The sequence below is a fragment of the Porites lutea genome, chromosome 3, assembly GCF_958299795.1.
Source record: "Porites lutea chromosome 3, jaPorLute2.1, whole genome shotgun sequence".
In the NCBI taxonomy this organism is placed as follows: Eukaryota; Metazoa; Cnidaria; class Anthozoa; order Scleractinia; family Poritidae; genus Porites; species Porites lutea.
In genome coordinates this window covers 19,523,118-19,543,947 of record NC_133203.1, presented here as the reverse complement: position 1 = coordinate 19,543,947, position 20,830 = coordinate 19,523,118, and the positions used below count along the sequence as shown (strand labels likewise).

The 20,830-nt window shown below is 39.0% G+C and overlaps 1 protein-coding gene and 1 pseudogene across 1 annotated transcript; one reads left to right on the top strand and one right to left on the bottom strand.

Moving 5' to 3' along the window:
- Nucleotides 1-2,885: 2,885 nt before the first annotated feature.
- Nucleotides 2,886-3,299, bottom strand: LOC140931828 (uncharacterized). Its single transcript, XM_073381552.1, has one exon. It carries the CDS (start codon nt 3,297-3,299, stop codon nt 2,886-2,888), a length of 414 nt encoding a protein of 137 aa, XP_073237653.1.
- Nucleotides 3,300-11,723: 8,424 nt separating this feature from the next.
- On the top strand, nt 11,724-15,838 carry LOC140931827 (uncharacterized; annotated as a pseudogene).
- The last annotated feature ends 4,992 nt before the right edge of the window (nt 15,839-20,830 follow it).

Here is a 20,830-nt window from a genome sequence, read left to right as displayed (position 1 = left end):
TTACCCGACACAGTGCTACAGAGCCAGGTGAAGTGTCAAAATGTCCTTTTTAACACAATAAATTTATAAAACACATTTTCAAGGCAATTGATAGAATTCAACAGTAAATCAAAAGCCTCATCAATGCCGCTGAATATTTCATTTGCGACTTCATCACTGAAAACATGAAAGTTGTCCATGATAAAAGATACTGACAATACATATTCAAAGTTACTTACAACTTACTTCTCTCTCCTCTTCCTGTACATGTCGACCACAGCTGCTTTACATTTGACTTGTTCATTTCTCCTTAAAATAGTTCACCAGAAGATCCCTCCTGCACTTTTTGTCTGTTTTTTTGAATAGTTTCTCATGTATTCATCACAATGAGCAAGGTGGAATGGCCAATAGTATAGTATTGCCCTGCAAGGCTGTCAATCTCCACCACCATGACCAACTTCCTTTACATAACGTTCTAAATCAGATGGAGTACCATAATGAACGATCTGTTTGATGTTGGGCATATTCAAACCTATTTCAAGAGCACTTGTTGCAATAACAATACAGCAGTCGCCATCCTCTTCCAAGAGAGATGAGAGCATTTTTGTTTAATTTGCTCTGGTGTCTTACTGGGATACATGGAGACAATTGTTGCTTCAGAATTGGTAGCTGTTGTGTTCCCAGTGTCGTAGATCCGTGGCATTAGGCACTGGAGTTTTTCAGGTCAACCACAGTGAAGCACTTGGCGGTGAGCAAGATTCAATGGTGTTTATTTAAATCAGGCTAGTCCGACTTTTTAAAGCACTTGCAGTGAAAACTAAAAAGAAATATGCAATTTTTAAATCAGAGGAAACGAAAACTACGATTATGCTCTGTGCACGAGAAAAAGAGAAACAAACTACAAAATTTACAAGCATGACTTGCAGCCGATCTTGACTCCGTGGTTAAAAGAACCCCAAATTTCCTACAGTTATAATAGCTCTAAAAGTTCTCCAATAGCTCCTTACAGCTGAATAAACTTGCTTTAGGAGAAGACTGGTCTAATGCATGCCTTCTGACATAATGGAAATAAAACATTAATATGAAATAATATAAAATAAACAATGCTACAATTAAAAAAGAAAAAACAGTCCTTGAATGTAACAAATTAAAATGTCATTTTTCGTAAATAACATGACACTCCTCGCGTAAGGATCTTTGACCCTTCCTCCTGTTTAATCTTCTTCTTCTCTAGCCACAGCGTCTCCCAGCTCCGTTTTTCTGCCAATGAAATCGGTACCCCAATCGTACCAGACAATAGAAACAGGACCACTAGATGCAAAGAATCTTCTCAAGGTGGAGATGAAGGAACTAGCATCTATGGACTCCTTAGGCAAGTGATTACCAGTCCCCAGAGTTTGGAGTTGGCTGCACCTCCACGTGTCTTCTGAGAATGTATCATGCAGGGGCCAAAAATGTTGAACCCAACATTTGTGAAGAGAGGGGCTACTTCCGTTCTGACTGCTGGTAGGTCAGCCATGCACTGTTTTATCACTGGTCCTCTCAATTTCGTGCGTGTAACACACTTGTTGAACTCCTGTGCTACAGTATTGTGCCCTCCAATCAACCAGCACCCAGCTTGATGGATGGCAACGTGGATAATCTGATGACCTTGGTGGTGGACTTGTTGTGGTAGTGACGTGTTATCAGATCGGCAACATGGTTTTTCTTTGGCATCAGAAGAGGGTGCTTTACTCCAAACTCTAAAGACAGCCGCCGACTCCACAAGGAGGCCTAACAGTATAAATTCAAACTCTTCAGTCTCAGGTCTGTTGCTCTCTGTAATCCTCCGCTCCCACTTCAATTCTTCTAAAAGGCTTTCACTTTGCACAGCACAAATTATTACTTTCATGGCTCCTAAAGTTCCTTTGCCGTTCGCTGCCACGTCAATAGTGTGTTCTCGCTGCTTGATATTTTCGACTCAATCTTTTCCTGACGCTTGTTCTTTCGATGTTTGAACTCCTTGATAACTTCGATTAGCTTTGCAATTGCACGGGAATGAACGCTTGAAAATCATGAGAACCTCTCTGCCCTGAGACCATGGCATTTGCTGGCTTGCGTTTTCAGGTTTACAATGTTCTTGTGTATTTCCGTGTTGTTCTCATTTAGTGGAATCTCGTCCTCTTCATCTTCTGCTGCTGCTCTGTTTAAATCTCTCAAGAAGCTTGGTTAGGTTAGTTAGTTTGATGCGTGAGATTTTACGCATTCAGACAATGTGTGCTCAGGTCTGTGGGATTCTTGCTTTCATCAGCATACTTCCACTGTTTGGGGCTGGAAATCTCCGAAAGTGTTTGTACACGGTTAGTGACGTAAACATACAACCTCCAGGTCTCGTTCTGGATGTAACTGAGGACAACCTTCGAGTCTGTGTAGAGTGTGATCTCGTTAATCTCCATGTGTATCTCCTTTATGACCTTGTTTACTGCTTGCGAAGGCATGGACAGTGGCACACAATTCTAGGCGGGGGATGCTTGTGGTCTGAGCAGGTGCTACCTTTGATTGACCAAAGAGCAAGGCCAGGCAGATTTTCCCTTTATTGTTAAAAAGCCGTAGGTATATTGACGCTCCAATTGCATCCTTGCTGGCATCCAAACAGGCATGGTTTTCTCTTTTTGCAATTTTCCTGAAACCAGCTGGATGGTAACAGTGCAGTACTGAAACATTCTCCGAATGAGGAAGCGAATTTATCCACTGTTGCCCCTGCAACAATAGCATATCTGGTAGAGGGTCGTCCCATCCTAATAATTTCTCATTGTTTCTCTACCCAAGGAGTACTAGCTGCTGAACAGTAATTTCCCTTCAAGTAAGACTGGCACTGCTAGGCCTAACAGATCATAAATTGACTTCACGACCGATATTACTCCTCTTCACATGAGGGGCTTTTCAGGAAGGCAGAGCTTGAATGTGAAGGTGTCTTCCTCAAGGTTCCAATAAACTCCTAGAGAGTGCTGTGTGGGAAGGCTATAGTGCTGACCATCTAGATCTGGTACTCCCTTTCCCCTATCGTCAGCCGGGAATGCCTCTGTGACTTCGACTGAGCTGGATACGACCTTGTGGAGCTTTAGGTTAGTGTTGGCTAGCATTGCTTGAGTCGCGGTGACAAGATTGATTGCTTCTCTGGTAGTGGGCCGTGATAGCAAGCTGTCGTCAACATAGAAATTACGGTGCACAAAGTCAGCTGCATTCTCTCCAAACTCCTCGTCACTGTCAGTTGCAGTGGTTCTTAAACCAAATATAGCAACAGCTGGGCTTGGTCCATTTCCAAAGAGGTGAACATTCATTCAGTACCAGAAACCCATAAGGGGTTGAAACGTGTAACTCGCGTTCAATGCTCGTGAATATTCATTTTGACCATATTTGGAAACCTTAGTGACGGATATCCATTTTCAACAAAATGGCTGCTGGGCGATCACCATGCAGATGTTTTAAGACAAGAGTTCTGCATTTCAAGGTTAAAAATACACCGTCAAAAGACAAAAAATGGAAAGAGAAAGTTCAAAAGAATGCTCAGCTTTCTTTTTGTGGAGAAAGGGAAGCTTTTCATCAAGAACTCGTCCTTCGAGGAATTGAACCTAGCTTTCTTCACGGCGGAGCCCATGGTCTGTTTTGAAATGCAACCAAGTCAGCGAAGTTTTTGCTGAATTTTCAGGTACATTTTGCACTCTATGACCAAGACAGTTACGTTTTTGAAAGGGAATTTATGTATTTTTAAATGTTTCATGGACGTTTTACAAATTTTCCTCTTCGCCGCTAATGTGCCCTGATTTGAGATGGATTTTGTGTTGAATTTTGCCATGTGCTTAGCCGATTTCACTTGTGTGAACGGATCCACGATCCAGATAGTGTTTCCCGAATTGCTTTAAAGGATTAACTTTTTGGACTTTGAATAAAAATTGTCAAGAAACGGCTTCTCTGTCTATTGTTTTGAGTTTGTTCATTCATAAAATTAGCTCAAAACACGATCGTGACTACAACATCTAAGTTTAGTTTAAGCTTTTAAAATGCTTCTCACATTCATTACAAGCATCACTTTTTGCGAAGATGTCGGGTTCAGGTTTGGACACTTCGATAAGCAGCTAATGAATTTTATTCGAAAATATTTTTCACTGTTTATTCTAGATTTTTAACATAAGAATTTTAAAAGCCTATTTGCAGTATAAGTTTACTGTGCAGAGGGTCAATGAGGCATCGTTTTTTGAAGTGACAACTTCAAGAAGTTGCGAGGCCGTCAATGGGTTTCATAATGTTACGTTTGGCCCGGGTTTTAAGGCAATAATATCCTGCTCAGTGTTTCCGTAATATTCCTGGTTTCAACCTTTGAAAGCTTTCTCGGCTTTCGGGAGTTTTTCTCCCGTTTGTCGGCCACTTTTTTAAGCGGGTGCGGGAACCTGAAGGAAAATTACGTCACGTTGTTTACGAAATTTGATTGGTCAGTTATCTCTTCTTCTCGTTCCAAATATGGTACTTTCGAAAATGAATAATCACAAGCATCGGGCAAAGCAAACATATGAGAGTTACACGTTTCAACCCCTTATGAGTTTCTGTCAGTACTCCATTATCCATTTGCTGGGTGTGTTGTCTTCATACCAGAGAAAACGCAGGAAGTCTCTGTGCCCTGGATTGACGTGTAAAGAATGGAGCATCTGCTCAATGTCACCTAACAGGCTGTTCATGAGATCTGGACCCAGTAAAAGCTCTTTGTTCAGTAACACACCTTCATATTTGGCTGAAGAGTCAAGAACCACTCTGATTGGGTTGGCTTCTTTGGGTGGTAAACTCCAAAGTGTGGAAGGTACCACACCTGACTGGACTGGGGCCTAGTAGGTTCTTCAATTGGAGCTGGGGAGGTGTGGCCTTTTTTGATGATCTTCCGCATGAACTCCATGTAGTCTTTGGCCATCTGAAGCTTTCTTTTTAAGGTGCTTATGAGGCCATATAAGCGGTTGACTGCTTGACTTCGATTGTTGGCAAATGAAGATCTTTACGGCGGAAAGGTAGGGACATTTCCCAGTTCCCTTGTTCATTCTTATGTACAACAGTCTCCATATTTAAAAATTCGCGATCTTTGCAAGAGAAGCTAACATTGGCCGAATTTTTACTAGAGACAAGTTATCTGTCTATACGGATTATCTATCAGACAGATAATTCGTTTAAGTCTAAATCAGAAGATGAATTTTGGTCCATAATTTGTCTAGATATTTTACGCGGGTTATACGATGGGTGTGATGGTGTTGAGGAGCCATGTGGAAGCTTGAATAGAGGTAAACGACAATATTGAATTGTTGCCAAACACATCGAGAAGAGCATTAGACATGGCGGTATATCAGAGAAGAATATCCCCTGTCGAGCGCATGCTTAACAGAGAAGATAATGACCTTCATGTTAACCTTTTCTCTTGTGAATCTCACTCAAGATAGGAAGACCAGAAGTAGAGATGAGATAAGAAACAAGAAATGGTGGGAGGACAGCCTTCAAAAATGGTCGGAGTCGCAGTTCAAGAAAAGACTGAGTTAATCAGTGTGATCACTTCCTCTGCAGAATGAATCAGATATAAGTTCTGTGACGAGGTAAGTGTCTTGATTTTTCCCCTTTCTGTTGTGCAATTACTTTCAAGGAAGGAGATGCTTTAGACAGGAAACATTGCAAAAATATAGAAACCAGTCCCTCTGATGTGGAGACTTTGTCAAAAAACCGTCTGTGCACCATCTAAATATAAATATAGAGACGGATAATCTGTCTAAGACGAATTATTCGTCTGTTAGCACTCCATAATCAGACTTACAACCGAATTTATACCAGAGACGGATTATCCATCTCATATGGATAATCCATCTAGATGGATAATTTGTCTCTAGTATAAATTCGGCCATTGTTATCTTCCCAACTCGTAATGAACAGTCGTCAGGTCTTTCTTTTGCTCAAGAAAGCTCTCTATTACTTTAAACTGGTTAGGACATGGCAGGAATTCTTAACTGTTTATCTCCTTTAATTTTTCCCTCTAATCAGCAACGAGTAGACTGGTGCGGGAGGTGCGCACGTGCAGAGGTCCTCCGACAAGGTCTGGGCACATCTGTCCTATTATTGTCCAGCTTAATGATACCTTTTTAGCCCACCGGGCTCGTTTTGGCCCATTTCTGAACTCCCTCACTTTAAGCAACCCTGGGATGTGATCTCGTTCACCATATCGCTCAATGTGGGAATTTCCTCACCATCTCCGGTGTTTGAATCTCCTGTTTATTGCAAGGGGCGACAAAAATATGCCACAAGCCACACAACTGTGGCTGAAGCCCCACAAAAAGAAGCAAAGCTCGTGTGAAAGCTGGAAAGCGAAAAATTGTTGGACACTTGTAAAACTAGAAAGAAGAAGAAAAAAAAATTGTCAATACTAAACGTGACGCCACGAAACGGCAGACCTTGTCTGAACTGTGACATTGAACGTCTGGTACAAATTAGAGAGATGACAATCGATAGAAAAATTCAGACTTAAAAATTGTCAACCAAGTAGCAGCCCAATGACTGACCTATGCAACCAGCATAAGAACAAAAGTGCTAAAAAACCGCCTAACATTAAGACAAGGGAAACGAGATAATGCCAACCAAGTAGCAGCCCAGTGACTGACCTACCCAACGGGCATAATAACAGAATGAAGTACGTCATAAGAAACGAGAACTAATGCCAGCCAAATAGCAGCCCAATGACTGACCCATTCAGCAGGAGTAAAAACAGAACGAATAAGATTAGGAACTAACAACTCAAAGGTCAGTTTAAAATGGTTTTCTAAGCCCACTAAGTAGCAGCCCAATTGTCTGACCTACTTTCGACACGTGAGCAAAGCAATTAATTAGCGTGAAGAACTTCCTACCTCAAATAAACTTTAAATGCGTCGGATTTCCAGCGACCAAGAGCACGAATTTGTGCGTCAGAATAACCTTTTTCAGTGGCATTGCACGCGCTGCCAATGCAAAAGCTATGAGTCTTGTACCGACTACTGTCCAGACCACAGTAAGATAAGCACTGCTGAAGTGTGACATTGAATTTGTGAACAGAGACGGGGGTCTGATCAGCATGACATAAAAGTGGCCCTGGACGATTTCCCATGATATTACAATACTGATATAGTGCTGTAACGGGGCAAAAAGGGGAAGAGACATCCTTTGCAAGTAAAATGTCAAAAGGTCTGCGACTAGCGTTATGCTTATACTTGGTAATAGTAATCTTTGCCCCTTGCACTTGGCCTTGACAAAGTATGAATGTTAGATTGCTGTACTGAACGGCAAATCGTGTGCTCTTGGAGGCCAGTTCACCTATGCGAAAAAGACCGTAAAACGCGACAAGAAACATCGCCGAAAAAAGAGAATGCTGAAATGCCGAAGAGTTAGAAAAAGTAAGAGAGCGAATCAGCTGGTGCAATATGGGTCGTGTAATTGGCAGACAAATGTCCGACGGCTGTTGACGGCTCAAAGCTGTCAACAGCTTGTCAATTAGATAAGATTTGGTAGGGTCATTAAAACCTTTGAGCTTATGTGCATAGGAAATGGCAGAAAGATATGATTTGATCGTGGAACAGGCCAATTTACGAAACAAGAGATACGAAATAAAAAGAGGGATACAAGTAGGGTAAAGGTAAAGGAGGATTGGTTGAACCGTACAAGTGAGCATAGAATTGGCGGAAAAAGACCCACGCACGCTGATACAGCTGCTGTGAGCTGGCTGTGAGATTAGAATTTAGTAGACATGTCAAGTTAGCACCCAACTCTTCGGCAATAGGTTCTCGGGGATGGGGGTCGGGAACTGGTCGGCTTCTCGTGAAAGTTCCTTGAACTTTGTTACCTGGGAACATGAAATGTAATCGGCACTAGAATTGATTAACCCAGGAATATGGCGAGCTTGAAATATTATGTTATGTGTAAGGCAACTTAGCACTAAATCCCTTAATAGCACCATGATACCCTGGTGTTTAGATGTCTGATTATTAATAATGTCAACAAAGGCAGCATTGTCAGTGAAAAATATGATACATTTATCTGCCATTTATGTGCCCCCAAATGTGAACAGCAATGGCAATGGGAAAAAGCTCCTAAAGCGCGATGTTATAAGATTTCCAGTGGTTCGGCCAAGTTCCGTGAAGCCAATGGTGATCAAAAACCGCACCAAAACCTATCGAACCTGCTGCATCAGTATAAAGCTGAAGACTCTGGGATGTTTCCCAAACGCCACTTAAGAAAAACGATGGCCCGTTAAAATCGTCAAGAAAACGGAGCCAAAGCATGATGTCTAATTTAGCGCCTCGCGAAGACGAATGTGATGATGAGGCTTGTTGACACCTTTGGTAAGATCTATCATGCGACGCAGAAAAGCTCGACCCGAAACAACCACGAGGCATGTAAAATTCAATAAACCTATCATTGAATGGAGTTCCTTAGGCAGACGAAGCTCCAGGCCTGGAAATTTTGTAACATTGCACGACATTTGAGAAGTTTGTCTTCTGGTAGGTGCGCCTCTTGGCATACAGAATCAAGCGTAATTCCAGCAAATTGTAAAACAGTCGCGGGACCCACCGTTTTTTCAGGGGCCAAAGGAACGCCAAGATAATTACACATCAAAATAAAATTATCTAAGTCGCGTTCACTTTGTCCTTTGCTTTGGGCTATGAACAAAAAATCGTCTAAAATATGTAATACTGCGCAAGCACCAAGATGGTTAATGGACAACCACTTAAGTACTGTACTAAATGCTTCAAAAATCGCACAGGAACTGGAAAGCCCCATCGCAAGACACCTATCAAAATAGTACATGTTGTCCCATTTCAAATATAAACTCAAATTATTTTAATTATTATGGTGAACTGCCATTGATATATAAACTCGACCGTCTGAGGTGCGAAGACAAATTGACTTTGACTGTGGCAAAGGTTTAACTGTAACTTTCAAGAGCTTAGATGGTTTGGTTTAATTAGATTGAAGTGAGGGGAAAAATCGGTTCATTAATGCTCCACTGAATGATTTAGCAGATTTTCACACGTTCGTCTCAACAAATTGTGATGTGTGCGGGAAATAAATACACATTCATTCATGCATCTAGATGGCCATACAGAGCCTTTTTGCAGAAAGGTTGTATGGTTTTCATCACCGATAAAATCGTCGTTTGTATTTAATTCACCTTAACTGAATGTATCTTTTAATTTATCCTTTGGTCATGTAAGCTTCGGCTAAACGATCAAACATTTTCGCCCAAACGCTTTGCTACAGCTAAACCCATACGTGGGTGTCAGAAAAGACAAAAACCAGACCAAGTGACAGCAACACGATTTTTGCTCATTATTGCTAAATTTTTTTTCATTTCATTTGTCATTTCATTTTATTTATTCCTGCAATTCCTAGCTGATACATAGTTATGTAAATATAACTGAAAAAAAATAACATAGTAACAGATAAAGATTTACAAAGGAAATAAATGCGTAAAATAGAAATTACAACACTTAAATTGAATTACATTGTATATTGGAAGGAGAGGAGAGGGGCACATCTAGATAAACTAATATTGTGTCCCTTAAAGTTATGTATAACAAAGGACTTAAGATTATTAGTAAAAAAGTAAAGGAAAAATGACAAAATAGCTCAGAAAGTTGTAAAAGGGATATTGATTCATTAGTATTGAGCCAGGTACCAGTGTAAAAGTGCTTTTTTAAACATTTTTTTAGATGGTTTGTCTCTAATGGATTGCGGAATATCGTTCCAAAAGAAACTTCCAATAATGCTGGGGCAAAATCTCCTAAGATTAGTTCGAAATATAGGTATTGCAACTTGATTGGATGATGCACTGCGGGTACTGTAATTATGTATAATAATAATAATAACTGTTTATTCACAAATCCAAATCGGAAAGTGAAAAGGACATAAAAGAGGTTATCCCTTTCTAGTTTATCTCCTGATAATAAAATACATTAAGAAATAAATTATTTACAACTATTTAAAATAGTAACTATATATGTATATAAAACATCACACAGTAAAAGAACTTAGTGTTCACTAGGAAAATCTGTAAGATAACATCTCAGTCTGTTCTTGAAAATATTCAAATTCTCCGCCTCAGCAACTTCCTTTGGAAGATTGTTCCACTTATCTATTATGCGTATAAAAAAAGAATGTTTAAAACTATTTAAAGTTGCTGATGTAAGCTTAAGTTTAAAACGATGGTTGGCTCTTAAGGGCCGAAAATCATGTGCAAATGTGAAAAATGCCGAGGGATCAAGTCCATTAAGTCTATTTATTGTCTTATAACACTCGATAAGCGACTAAAATAATCTTCTTTGTTCAAGTGATGGCCATTTAAGGAGCTTTAGGCGTTCTTCGTAAGGCGAACAAAAAGGGACATTCAGTATAAGCTTAATTCTTGATGCATATTCTTTATACTTACTTCTTGCTGCTTCTTGATACTATTTCATTTTAACTGATTTTGCCCAGAATTTTCAAAGGCAATGATTATAATGATTTTCCAACCTTGTGTTGACAGTCAGTCATGCATGATAAATGACTGTGCTTTTACTGAAGCCATATCTTTTTGCCCACAGAAGATAAATTGTTGATTAAGGTCAGAACTGAATGTCATTGTCTTGTTTAAAAATTGGAATGGGCTATAAATATTTACGAGGTAGAAACATATCGGTTTTTGTTAATAACTTTTGGGGGTTGTGCATTATAACCTTGGCCTTACAGCCTTGAATAATAGCTGTTCCTCGAAAAATATTCCTTCTTTTGGTGCAACTTAATAAATTAATTACTCTTAAAACTTAAAACATTTTCTTTGATGAGTTTTCTCCCTTTAACACTTTAAATTGCATCTTTTTGGAGCCAATAAAAATTAATAAGATATTGCTCTGGGCTATTATTCAAGGAAGTACAGTAACTGTATTTTTACCACTTCATAAGGGTTGAATTAGAACTTTAAAGCCTGATTGCTACTTGTGAATTAACTCAAGCAAAAGTGACATGCATGCACAGTGTTGTTTAACCCTTTAAGCCCCGAAGGAAATGGCAAGTTTTTCTAAATCAGTAACCATGAACCAGCAGACCACATGTGATATAAGTATGTTATAAATCATACCAAAAGAAATAGAGGCCACAGATTGGATTGACAAGTGCCCGAAATAAAAAAATAAAGCGTTTAAAATTTTTCTGTTCCTTGTACACATTGGGCATCCCCCTTAACTATAGCTTAATTTACAGCTCTCAGTGCATTGTTTGTTGTCAGATATTAGCTTGGTCTAAAAAGTACAAAGACAAAAGGTTCCAAAAGTTGCAGGGGTGGTAAATCAAGTCTTGTATAGGAGGGGGGCCTGATATTATGCCTTCAAGGTGCAGATCTTTCCAAGATCTTTTAGTTGTGCAAATATCATGCAAACTGACTGAATATTGAACATGTAATTGTATCTTGTGCCATGTGTCACTATCAGGGCTTACACGTGTGCAATTTCTACTTAAGCAACTTTCAAACAAGGGGTGCTGTTGAGTTGTTATTATTATGTCGTGCCACTACTATGCAAGCACCTGTGATTATTCACACCGGTTTCATCATGATTGTGTTTATGCCAACTGGGATGTGATTTTATTTATTCACACAAGAGGGGAATCAGGCTCCACTTAAGCTTTCCATCAGGACTGGCACACTAATAAAGAGACAAAACTGTATAATTTTGCTTTCAGAGATGTTGAGTGAGACAAAAGGCAAAAGGCTGGGAACACTACGGTGCCGTGGCCTTAAGCGTCCAATAGTTAGAGGCCATGCTACAGCCTTTAAGTACTGGTTCAATGCATTTGGTCACACGGGGCCCTACAGCCAAGCAGTTGAAGTTTTTAACAGATGGGTCCCAAAACGTTGTTGCCAAGGGGAATCCCATGAATTCACCAGGTAAATGTAGTCTTGGTGGTTAAATTTAGTTCTTAATCATTCTACCTGAAGAAAAGTACCTTTCTAGGAAGAAGCACCATCTTCAATAGCATGAGAATCTGACAGTGGAGGCTTGTTTGACTTTGACACTTTATTTGTTGTTAAATGTAACCTATTTGACTTTAGCCACTGCGGCCTTTTGTCTCTACAGTACAACATGTCCAAAATCAGTATGTTCTGATTACTTTGTGCTAGCTGCTAGGCAGATCTTCTTGCCCTCACCAGCTTAACAGAAGTTTGTGTGAGCTAGCTGACTTAACATCATTTCTATTTTTGTTTTTGTACTTTTATCAGATTATGAGATATTTTTTGTGTCTATCAACTAAGAATATAATGACAGTGTATTTTTTTGTTTTTGTTACCAATCAAGAGCTTATCAGGAACAACAGCTGTTATGTAACTTATCCTTATCACATTACTTAGCTGTCAAACAGACAATAAAGCAGCTTGTCAGGAGGTCATCACGGCCAACAAGGAGAGACACCCGTCAAGAGAGGGTGTCATATGAACCTAAAAAGGCCCCTCCATTCACCCTCCATCAGTTGAAAAGAATGCGTCAATACTGTTTGAGGACGGTAGAGGTATTTATGTCATCTTTTAGAATGCAGAATACAAATAATGTGACCAGATATTAAAATTAATGGTAGAAATAAATACAACTGTATTAATTTTATTGTAGTTAGGTAGATAGTCCAGCAACTTCATGTCCTATCCTATCTTATCCTATCCCAAATACCTTTCCTCATGTTGACCTAGCTATAAAATTAATACAGTAATCAAGGCTGTACAACTATTGTATGAATAACTGGAGTCTTTCTTATGTTGTGTGTGGATTATGTTTAATCAGTATTAACCAATTGTTGCTAGCTAATGTATGGAAACTTATGTGTAGCCCTTCTTTATTCTGTTATTGTAATTCGTAGTAATATTTGTTGTAGAGTGGCAGGGATTATGGCTTTGGACAGTAACCCTTTTCTCATTTGCCCTTTTCCTCCGAGGGGAGGATACACTACGTCTAAAACTGCGCCATTTAAAACTGCCTCCAAACTAATAAGGTTTGTCCTTTTTTACAAATTTATATTACATATAAAATAGTCTGGTCAATGAAAATGTCAACCATGCCTGAACCCGATACTTAGTACTAGTCCAATAAGCCCTAAAAACACTGAAAGAAGAATGGAAATAAATACAAGACAACCAGCGGGCAAGAGAAAATCCAAGTGCCTACAAGCCAGTGAACTGGAAAATTTAATTACAAACCACTTGCAGGTATATGGTTTTGATTCCATTGTTAGGAAACATTTCTGAGAAGGGTGACATTTGTGTTCTGTTTAATGCATGATGAAATCTTTGTAGGGTCAGATTGAATTGTAATTGAGCCCGCTTCAAAGCAAATAGCCCTTTTGGTGTCTGTTCTGTTTTATGCCAGAGGAAATTTTCACTGAAATCTCTCATTAGTCTTTTGAATAATATCGGTGTTTTTTTTTTATTATTTGGCTGTTTTCATTGTTGGATGTTTAGTTTATTTCATGTGCGGACTATAAATGCCAATAGCAATGTGTAAGCTGTAGCAATGTGTAATGTAAGCTGAGATATGCTGAATGTTTAACACTACTGGAGTGGAGGAGTCCTGGAGTGAAATCACCCTTGCACATACTGTAAAAGTTAAAAAGATGGGCTGGACAGATCAATGGGCCAGTAGTAATGTGTTGTGCACATGTGACATGAAAACCATTCATCTTAGCACACAAACAATCAGTGCAAACATCCTTAAGTGCCACGATGATGCAAGTTTTAAACCAGCAGAAAAACTACACAATGTTCTTAGAATTTCAGAAAGTAAATTCCTGGTAAATTTTGTTGTTATTTATTTTATTTAGCTGATTCTGGTAGAATGCCAAAGAGGATTGAGGTCAAAATCTCATGGTCGAAAGCAGACAAAAAGGCAAAAGGTGACATGTTATGCTGCATTTAAAAAAAGACTGTTTAATTATATAGAAAACTTGAATGTTAAAAGTGAAACCTGTATTCACCTTGTCTAAACTTTCAGGCAGGTTTGGTAGTGTCATGTCTTAAGCACTGACAAGACATTCTGCCGATCTAAAGATGCCAGTGGATTCTCAATTGCTTGGTCATTCGTCGCCATGTTTGAGAACATGACAAAAGTATGTTGCACATGGTTTGCTTATTTGGAAATTCTCAAGGCAAGGCCACCATTTTTACCAAAACAACACAAAATGTTGCAAGAACTGCAAATGTCTTTGCTTCTCAATCAAAAATGCACATTTTAAAGAGTTCTGGATTCACTGATGGCACCTTGGGAAAGGTATGCACAAAATCTAACCAAAATCAAAACGTGGAATCAAACAATCGTGAATCGAAGCCAATGTTCATAATAAAATTGTGATTAACTGAGAATTTAATTGATCATTATAACACTAGGATTTGATGGTAATGATAGATATTGATCTACTAAAGCACAACCATCAAAAATACACCATGGCCAATTAGATTTTGGTCAGGGAGTAAACCCATATTTTTACTGATCCAATATTTTCAGGTGTGGCACTTTCTCTTTGGGCCAACCCTTTGAACCGTGAACTATGCCCAGTTACTGCCCTTTTTGTGTGGTTACTAATAACAGGTTTGTTGAATTTACATGTTTGGTACATGTTGTTGTTGTTCAATTCAATACAACAGGTTTCTAATTCATAATATTCCTGTATTGGCAAACCTGTATGTAAAAAGGGTTTTGTATGCAGAACTATCACATTAAGCAGCCTACATTGAGTAAATCAATAAGGAAATCAGCTCCCAGACTTTTTCTATTTTTTATTTTTGAATTATGATAACAAAAAATGTGCTGCTAAAAAATTACGGTTACTTCCCCCCCCCCACCCTACCCTACCCCACTCCCCCCCACCACAAATATAAAAATTTAATTCTATAATTAGCTTTTAAGTAAGCAATAAGGTGTTTTTTCTTTTCTTTACCTACAGGAATTAAAAGAGGGCAAAATTATATTTTCCCTAGAGTTGCTAAAAGCAAATGAGCAGTGCTCCCTAACTGTGCTCGTGGTGTCACATCATACCGAAAAACCTTTTTGGAGGTTGTATGTCCTATTTTTTATCACTAATTAATTGGGTGTAATGATGTAATTTAGAGGCTGTATGGATGTGAGATGGTAGATGTGGGGATACAAGGAAGGGTACTAAATTTATCTTCTGACACAGTATACTTGTAGTATGTTCTGGATTTCACTTATCGATGTCAGCATACTTTTATGTTTCAGATGTCAAAGACGCTTTTTAGCAAAGAGTTTACTACCCACAGTATAAGACGGTCTGCAGCACGATGGGCCGCAAGGTGTGGAGCGAATGACAGCTCTATTAAGAGGGCAGGCCAATGGTTTGTGAGCTGATGTAGATTTTAACCTTGCAGTACTGAAATCTCAAAGTCTATGTATTAAATCTACATCTAACAATTGCCCATTTTATGAAATCTATTTGTTTTATATGTTATTTTTCAAACTACTTTCACTTCTGATGTCTTTTGTGTCTGTACTTTAATCGCAAATTCCTATAGAGCAATCAAAACATAAGAATTACAGCTGCCATTGTATAATTTAATTTGATCTAAAACTTGAATAATCTGAATGATAGCTGTTTTGCTTGACTGTAGTTTTGTTATTCATAGATGATCAGTTCTGAAATAAGTGAATTGGACTAAATTAAGTGTTTCATTTTGTGTTTCAGGAAGTCCAACAGTTTCGAGCTATACACCCAAGATGCAAGGGCAGAGATGACTAAAGAACATCATGATGGTCAACCGGTGTCAGACCACAAAATGTGGATGTTCAAACCCCTGAGATAATTGGAGAGATTTAGATTCACAATTAAAGCAATAAAAATACAATTTGTATGAACATGTAATTTTGTAAACATATATTGTTTAAACTTTGACTCAAATTTGAATGAATTTGAAGGCTTACACATAGAAATGAAGCAGGGTCTAGAAACATTCTTGAGTTGGTTTAAAATATGCAGAAAAGGGGACTTATGAGTCATGTAACAATTAATAATTCCAGATCAGACTAAAGTAAATCTCCTGTGAATTAGGCCTTAAAATTGGCCATTTTGGTTCTCATTACACCACAGTTTGTTTGAGAAAGGATTAACACATGATTTGAACAAATGATCAGTTACCACACCTTTCAATTACACATGTATTCTGTAAAGTTCTAAGACCCAATTACTATTGGTTTTTTCACTGCTGACAATCAATGAACCTTGAATTATGGAACAATTAAGTCAAGTAATATGAATGAATTAAATTTAATTATCAAAACTTACCAAGTGGACCCTTTCTTTTTTGTATGAGGTTTGCTAAGAAAATTGATGGTAGCAAACACTGCAATAGGCCTTTATTGTATTAGCACGATGGAATTCTGATTTTGTATATTAAATAGCCTGGCAGTTTTTGTTTGTGTTCAGTAATCGACATCCTCGGAGACCCAGGGGCGGTTATTTGGGGCGAGAGGAAATAAATCGGGCAAAGAAATGAAGCATCACAGGTTTACAAGTAAGGCAGATTTATTTCCTCTCGCCCCAACTAACTGCCCCTGGGTCTCCAAGGATGAGTAATCAAAGGACTCTTCAAAACTAACCTAGTCTGTCACTCTCTACATTGTAACTTTTTGTTAGTGACCATGCCTGCTTGATGTTATAGTTAGTGCCTAAAGTCGAGGAAAAAAAAAAGTTATGTCGACTCTTCAGCATTGCCTGATGGGCTTCACATTTATTGGTAGCATGGAGTGTATTAAATTTGTAGTTCACTTAGATTTTTTAATCGAGACCCAGGGGACCGCCCAAATCTTTACTTATGCCTGGATGGAAGCTGAATTGCTGCAAGCACTATCAAATTCAGTTGCAGTTGAAATGATTGCAATTACCCCCATTTCTTCCTCGGCCCTAGGGTTTATTTTTTTTCTTTTTATGTTAAATTTTAGAATACTGCTTTGTGCAGTATTGTTTTATGTGTTCCAACTGCAATTTTTGGTATCCTTGTAGTGCTTCCTGTTCTCTTTATTTGTCCAATAGTCATTACAGCAATTTTTCATCAATGCAAGTAACTTAAAGCTAACAAATCCATTACAGGATTGTGAATTTGATTGCTTGAAAAGTTCAGTGAAGCTTAAATTGTTAAAACACAACATTCAACCGGACCTCCCCACTAAACTGTCGTGTAGGGATTCAGGGGATGCCATATTAAGTTTATACGTCATCCAAAGGTGACAGAAACTCGTTTTGTGGGCATGTCTTAGATTCAGTAAATCCTTATTTTTTCTTATAGTTTGGTACCCTAAGCGCAAGCACTCTTCAAATTTTGGTGTTCACAAAGGAAGCACCACAGGTCACTATTTATAATATGCTTTCTTCACTATTGCACCTGACGTGCGTTTCTGAAACCTACGGAAAACATTTCGTGCCCGAGAAGTCTTAAGTCGGTTTCCAGTCTATGAGTAATATCTTTTTGGGCAAACCAGCACAGTGTAATTCTCAATTTTATAACGTGTTTTGTTCGATTTTCTGGTAATGAAACTGGTGTACGTAAATTGGTATTTCGTGACCGAAACGTTTTCGGCAGTGTGAGAAACGCGCGTCTGGCACTGTTAGTATCGTTAACATCAGGTAACATAAACAACGATTACAATATGGCCTTTTCAGAAACATGCTGAAATTTGACAAATAAATCTGTCAACGAGGTGGATGTAGCGAAAACAATAACGTACAAAGTTTAGAAGTGTTGATTCCAGAGGTCATCACCGCACACGACAGCATTAGTTTTTCCGAGACGACCTTAAGGTCATTCTTGTCACCTCACTTGATTCATTCTCGGAAACATTGGACGATGACAATGATGTTTCTTTGCTGTCATGCACGTCCGCGTGGATTTCGTAGAATTCCAGAAGGGCATGGGCCGTAGACATTTCAATTGGTAAATCCCTAGAAAGTTCACTTCTACACTCGGGGCAAGGGACACCACAATTGAAGCACACTGGCATGTCGTCAAACCAAGGCATGGTACAGGGCTCGTTAACGGAGAAGGCACAGTCCTCTTTTGGGTACGCTGGGCTTTTTCTTCGCCATTGATCTTGGCACCACTCAATCATTCTTTTAGTTGCTCTCTCTCCAGGTTTCCAACCCTCTGTTGCCGTCGTTACTTCTTCTTCCTCCATCCTGGCTTTCAGATGGTCCAACGGTCTTGCGTCCAACAGCTTGCAAACAAAATTTACAACAACCTCGTGCATTTTCCATCTGAATTTCAGGCCCGACGTGTTCCTCCTCTGTTTCTTAACAAATCCTAACATTAAAATAAACTGCCAGACAGCTATATCATAGAGTGGTCTTAGAAAGGACAAACGGTTTGAAGACAGCATGTTGACAGTTGCCAAATATGCCAGTATGTGAAGTATGGGTGATAGATTAATGAACTAACGCTTACTCATCCCTAGGGCCCTCTCTGTCATTTTGAATGCCGCGAAGGCCCTGGGGACAGGTTTTTGTCGACCCTTCTGGTCGTGGAAAATGGCGTCCTCCTCATTGAAATCTTCTGGGCCTACGCAGACAGTGTCTTCGAAAAGTAAACTTGTACCACCGTTAGTTTCAGATCTTCTTGATTCGGCTATTTATTCATTTGGTTGTCAGTCAGGATTAAGATCCAACCATAAAGTCCGTGAAGACCCAGTTTTGGAAGGCGTTTCGGCGTTTCGGCGTTTCTTGGACGAATGCTGTTAACCAGCAATGCTGAAACTCAGGCAGCGTTTGAAGAAATAACAGCTACAAGACTGGGTAAATAAATAGTTATGATGTTTATATAGAGACATTTCATTATTTACAGATAGTTTGGTTGAAACTTTGAGGGCCTTGGAAGACCATTGATTGCCACGTGGGGCGAATAAACCAGGTCGTTTCGCCCGATGTCCAGTTTGCCCGGAGTCGTTTCGCTGGGGCTGAGAGTCGATTCGCCTGGAGTATGAAGTCGTTTCACCCGAGGATTGAAAATAAATCTTTTTTTACTGGTTCTCAGAATAAATAGAATCACGGCAAGTTCAAGATATTCATCTGATCGATGTAATGATGAGTATAACAGAAATAAAGAGGCCAAAAAGGTGTGTGAATATTCCTTGTTCTAAAAAGGGCACCCACAAACATAGAATAAGTGTGGACTCTCAATCTGGGCAAAACGACTTCATACTTCTGGCGAAAGGACTCTCAGTCCAGGTGAAAGGACTCCAGGCGAACAGGACATTAGGCGAAACGGCCCTAATTTGCAATAGATGACAATAGTCCAAGCCCCCCGGCCCCCCATCAGGGCATTAGACACTGTTTTTCATAAGGTTGCAAATGCCTCACTGAGGGGCAGCTGGTCCATACAAAATCCCCACGGGGGGGGGGGGGGGGGACGTCAGAACAGTGCAAATGCCCCAATGGTTCTTTGCTTTTAAAGCAACATTGCCATGTACTCGGGACTGCTAACATTAAAAAGCATCTTCAATTTTGTAAATAGCTCATTATATTTTGATTGTGACTGTTATTCATGTAATCAAGGTTTTACATACACGGTATTGAAATTGATTCAAACATGTTAAAAAAATACTGCACACCGATCTCCACAGAGACAAAGACACAATGTTATACATTCACAAAGGAAAATGTGATCGCTATTTAATTTTGTAAAAATGTCAATAACTTACCTTCTAAGGTTTCTATTTTAACCTTTTAGGCACTGTTCTATCAGCCAACAAGCCACAAATTCAAAACCCTTTCCAACATGAAGACCAACATGAATTTATGGGGGTGCTGCAAGAGCACTAGCTAGTTCCCAGTGGGTTAATCTCTGGAAAAAGAATTTACATCTATGTTCTTTATGTAGGGCTTATCCTTTTGATGTTTAATAAAGCAGGCTTGTGTTTCGAAAAGTACCAATGTATAATTCTTCTTGTGTAATGTTTTTGCTAGCAAATGCCCCATGGTGGGGACCAACAACCAGTCAAATGCCCGTCCAATGCCCGGGGGTGGAGGCTTGGGGATGGGCTGGCTTGGAATTAACAAAGCCATAAAACTTAAAGTGATATTGTCTCCAGATATACGGCTAAGGAAATTTTTCCCTAAATTTACATTGTAAGTTCAAAAACCCAACAAAGTTCTAACTAAAATGATCGAAAGCAATTTATTGCACAAATTGCATCTCTCCGAGCCAAACTTAAATATCTCGAAAAACTGTCAGGATGTCTCATTCATTTTCAAAAATCCCGTGTAGTTTACATCCTTACTGTCTAATGCATTTCTGTTATTTGCATAGTGCTGTTGGACAAAATCAAGCCATTATTATTGGGTTTGCTATGATTTTGGAAATTTTTTGACCTTCTCTAAATCATGAAAAAATGAGGACACCGTACTGTCCCAGTATTATTCTATCGGCCAATTGATACCCAATCTTGCTGTCAAGCTGATTGTTTCCACTCATTCTAGTCTTGAGGTGAAGACGTAGATTTACTCAGGCTATGCAAGATTATCAATCCTAAGAAAATTCTTTTTTTGAAGTTTTTTTAGCATTCTTTTGTGCCTTGGCTGAGGATATTTGCAATAGACTAAGTTGGTTGTAGCAACTAATGAAAATGTTTTACTATTTTATTGATCCATGGCATGTGATTGATGAACAAAAGATTGTGCATGGTTGTAGTACTTTCAACGTAGTTATAATACGTTTTAGTTCCTTTTTATCACATTGAAGTCTGCAAGATGTCATGACAAGTTGCTCTATTAAATGGGATTGAAGCTACAGTACAATAGTCAACAACAC

Coding starts and splice junctions, on each gene's coding strand:
- LOC140931828 (XM_073381552.1), bottom strand. CDS start 3,299: ATGAATGTTCACCTCTTTGGAAATGGACCAAGCCCAGCTGTTGCTATA.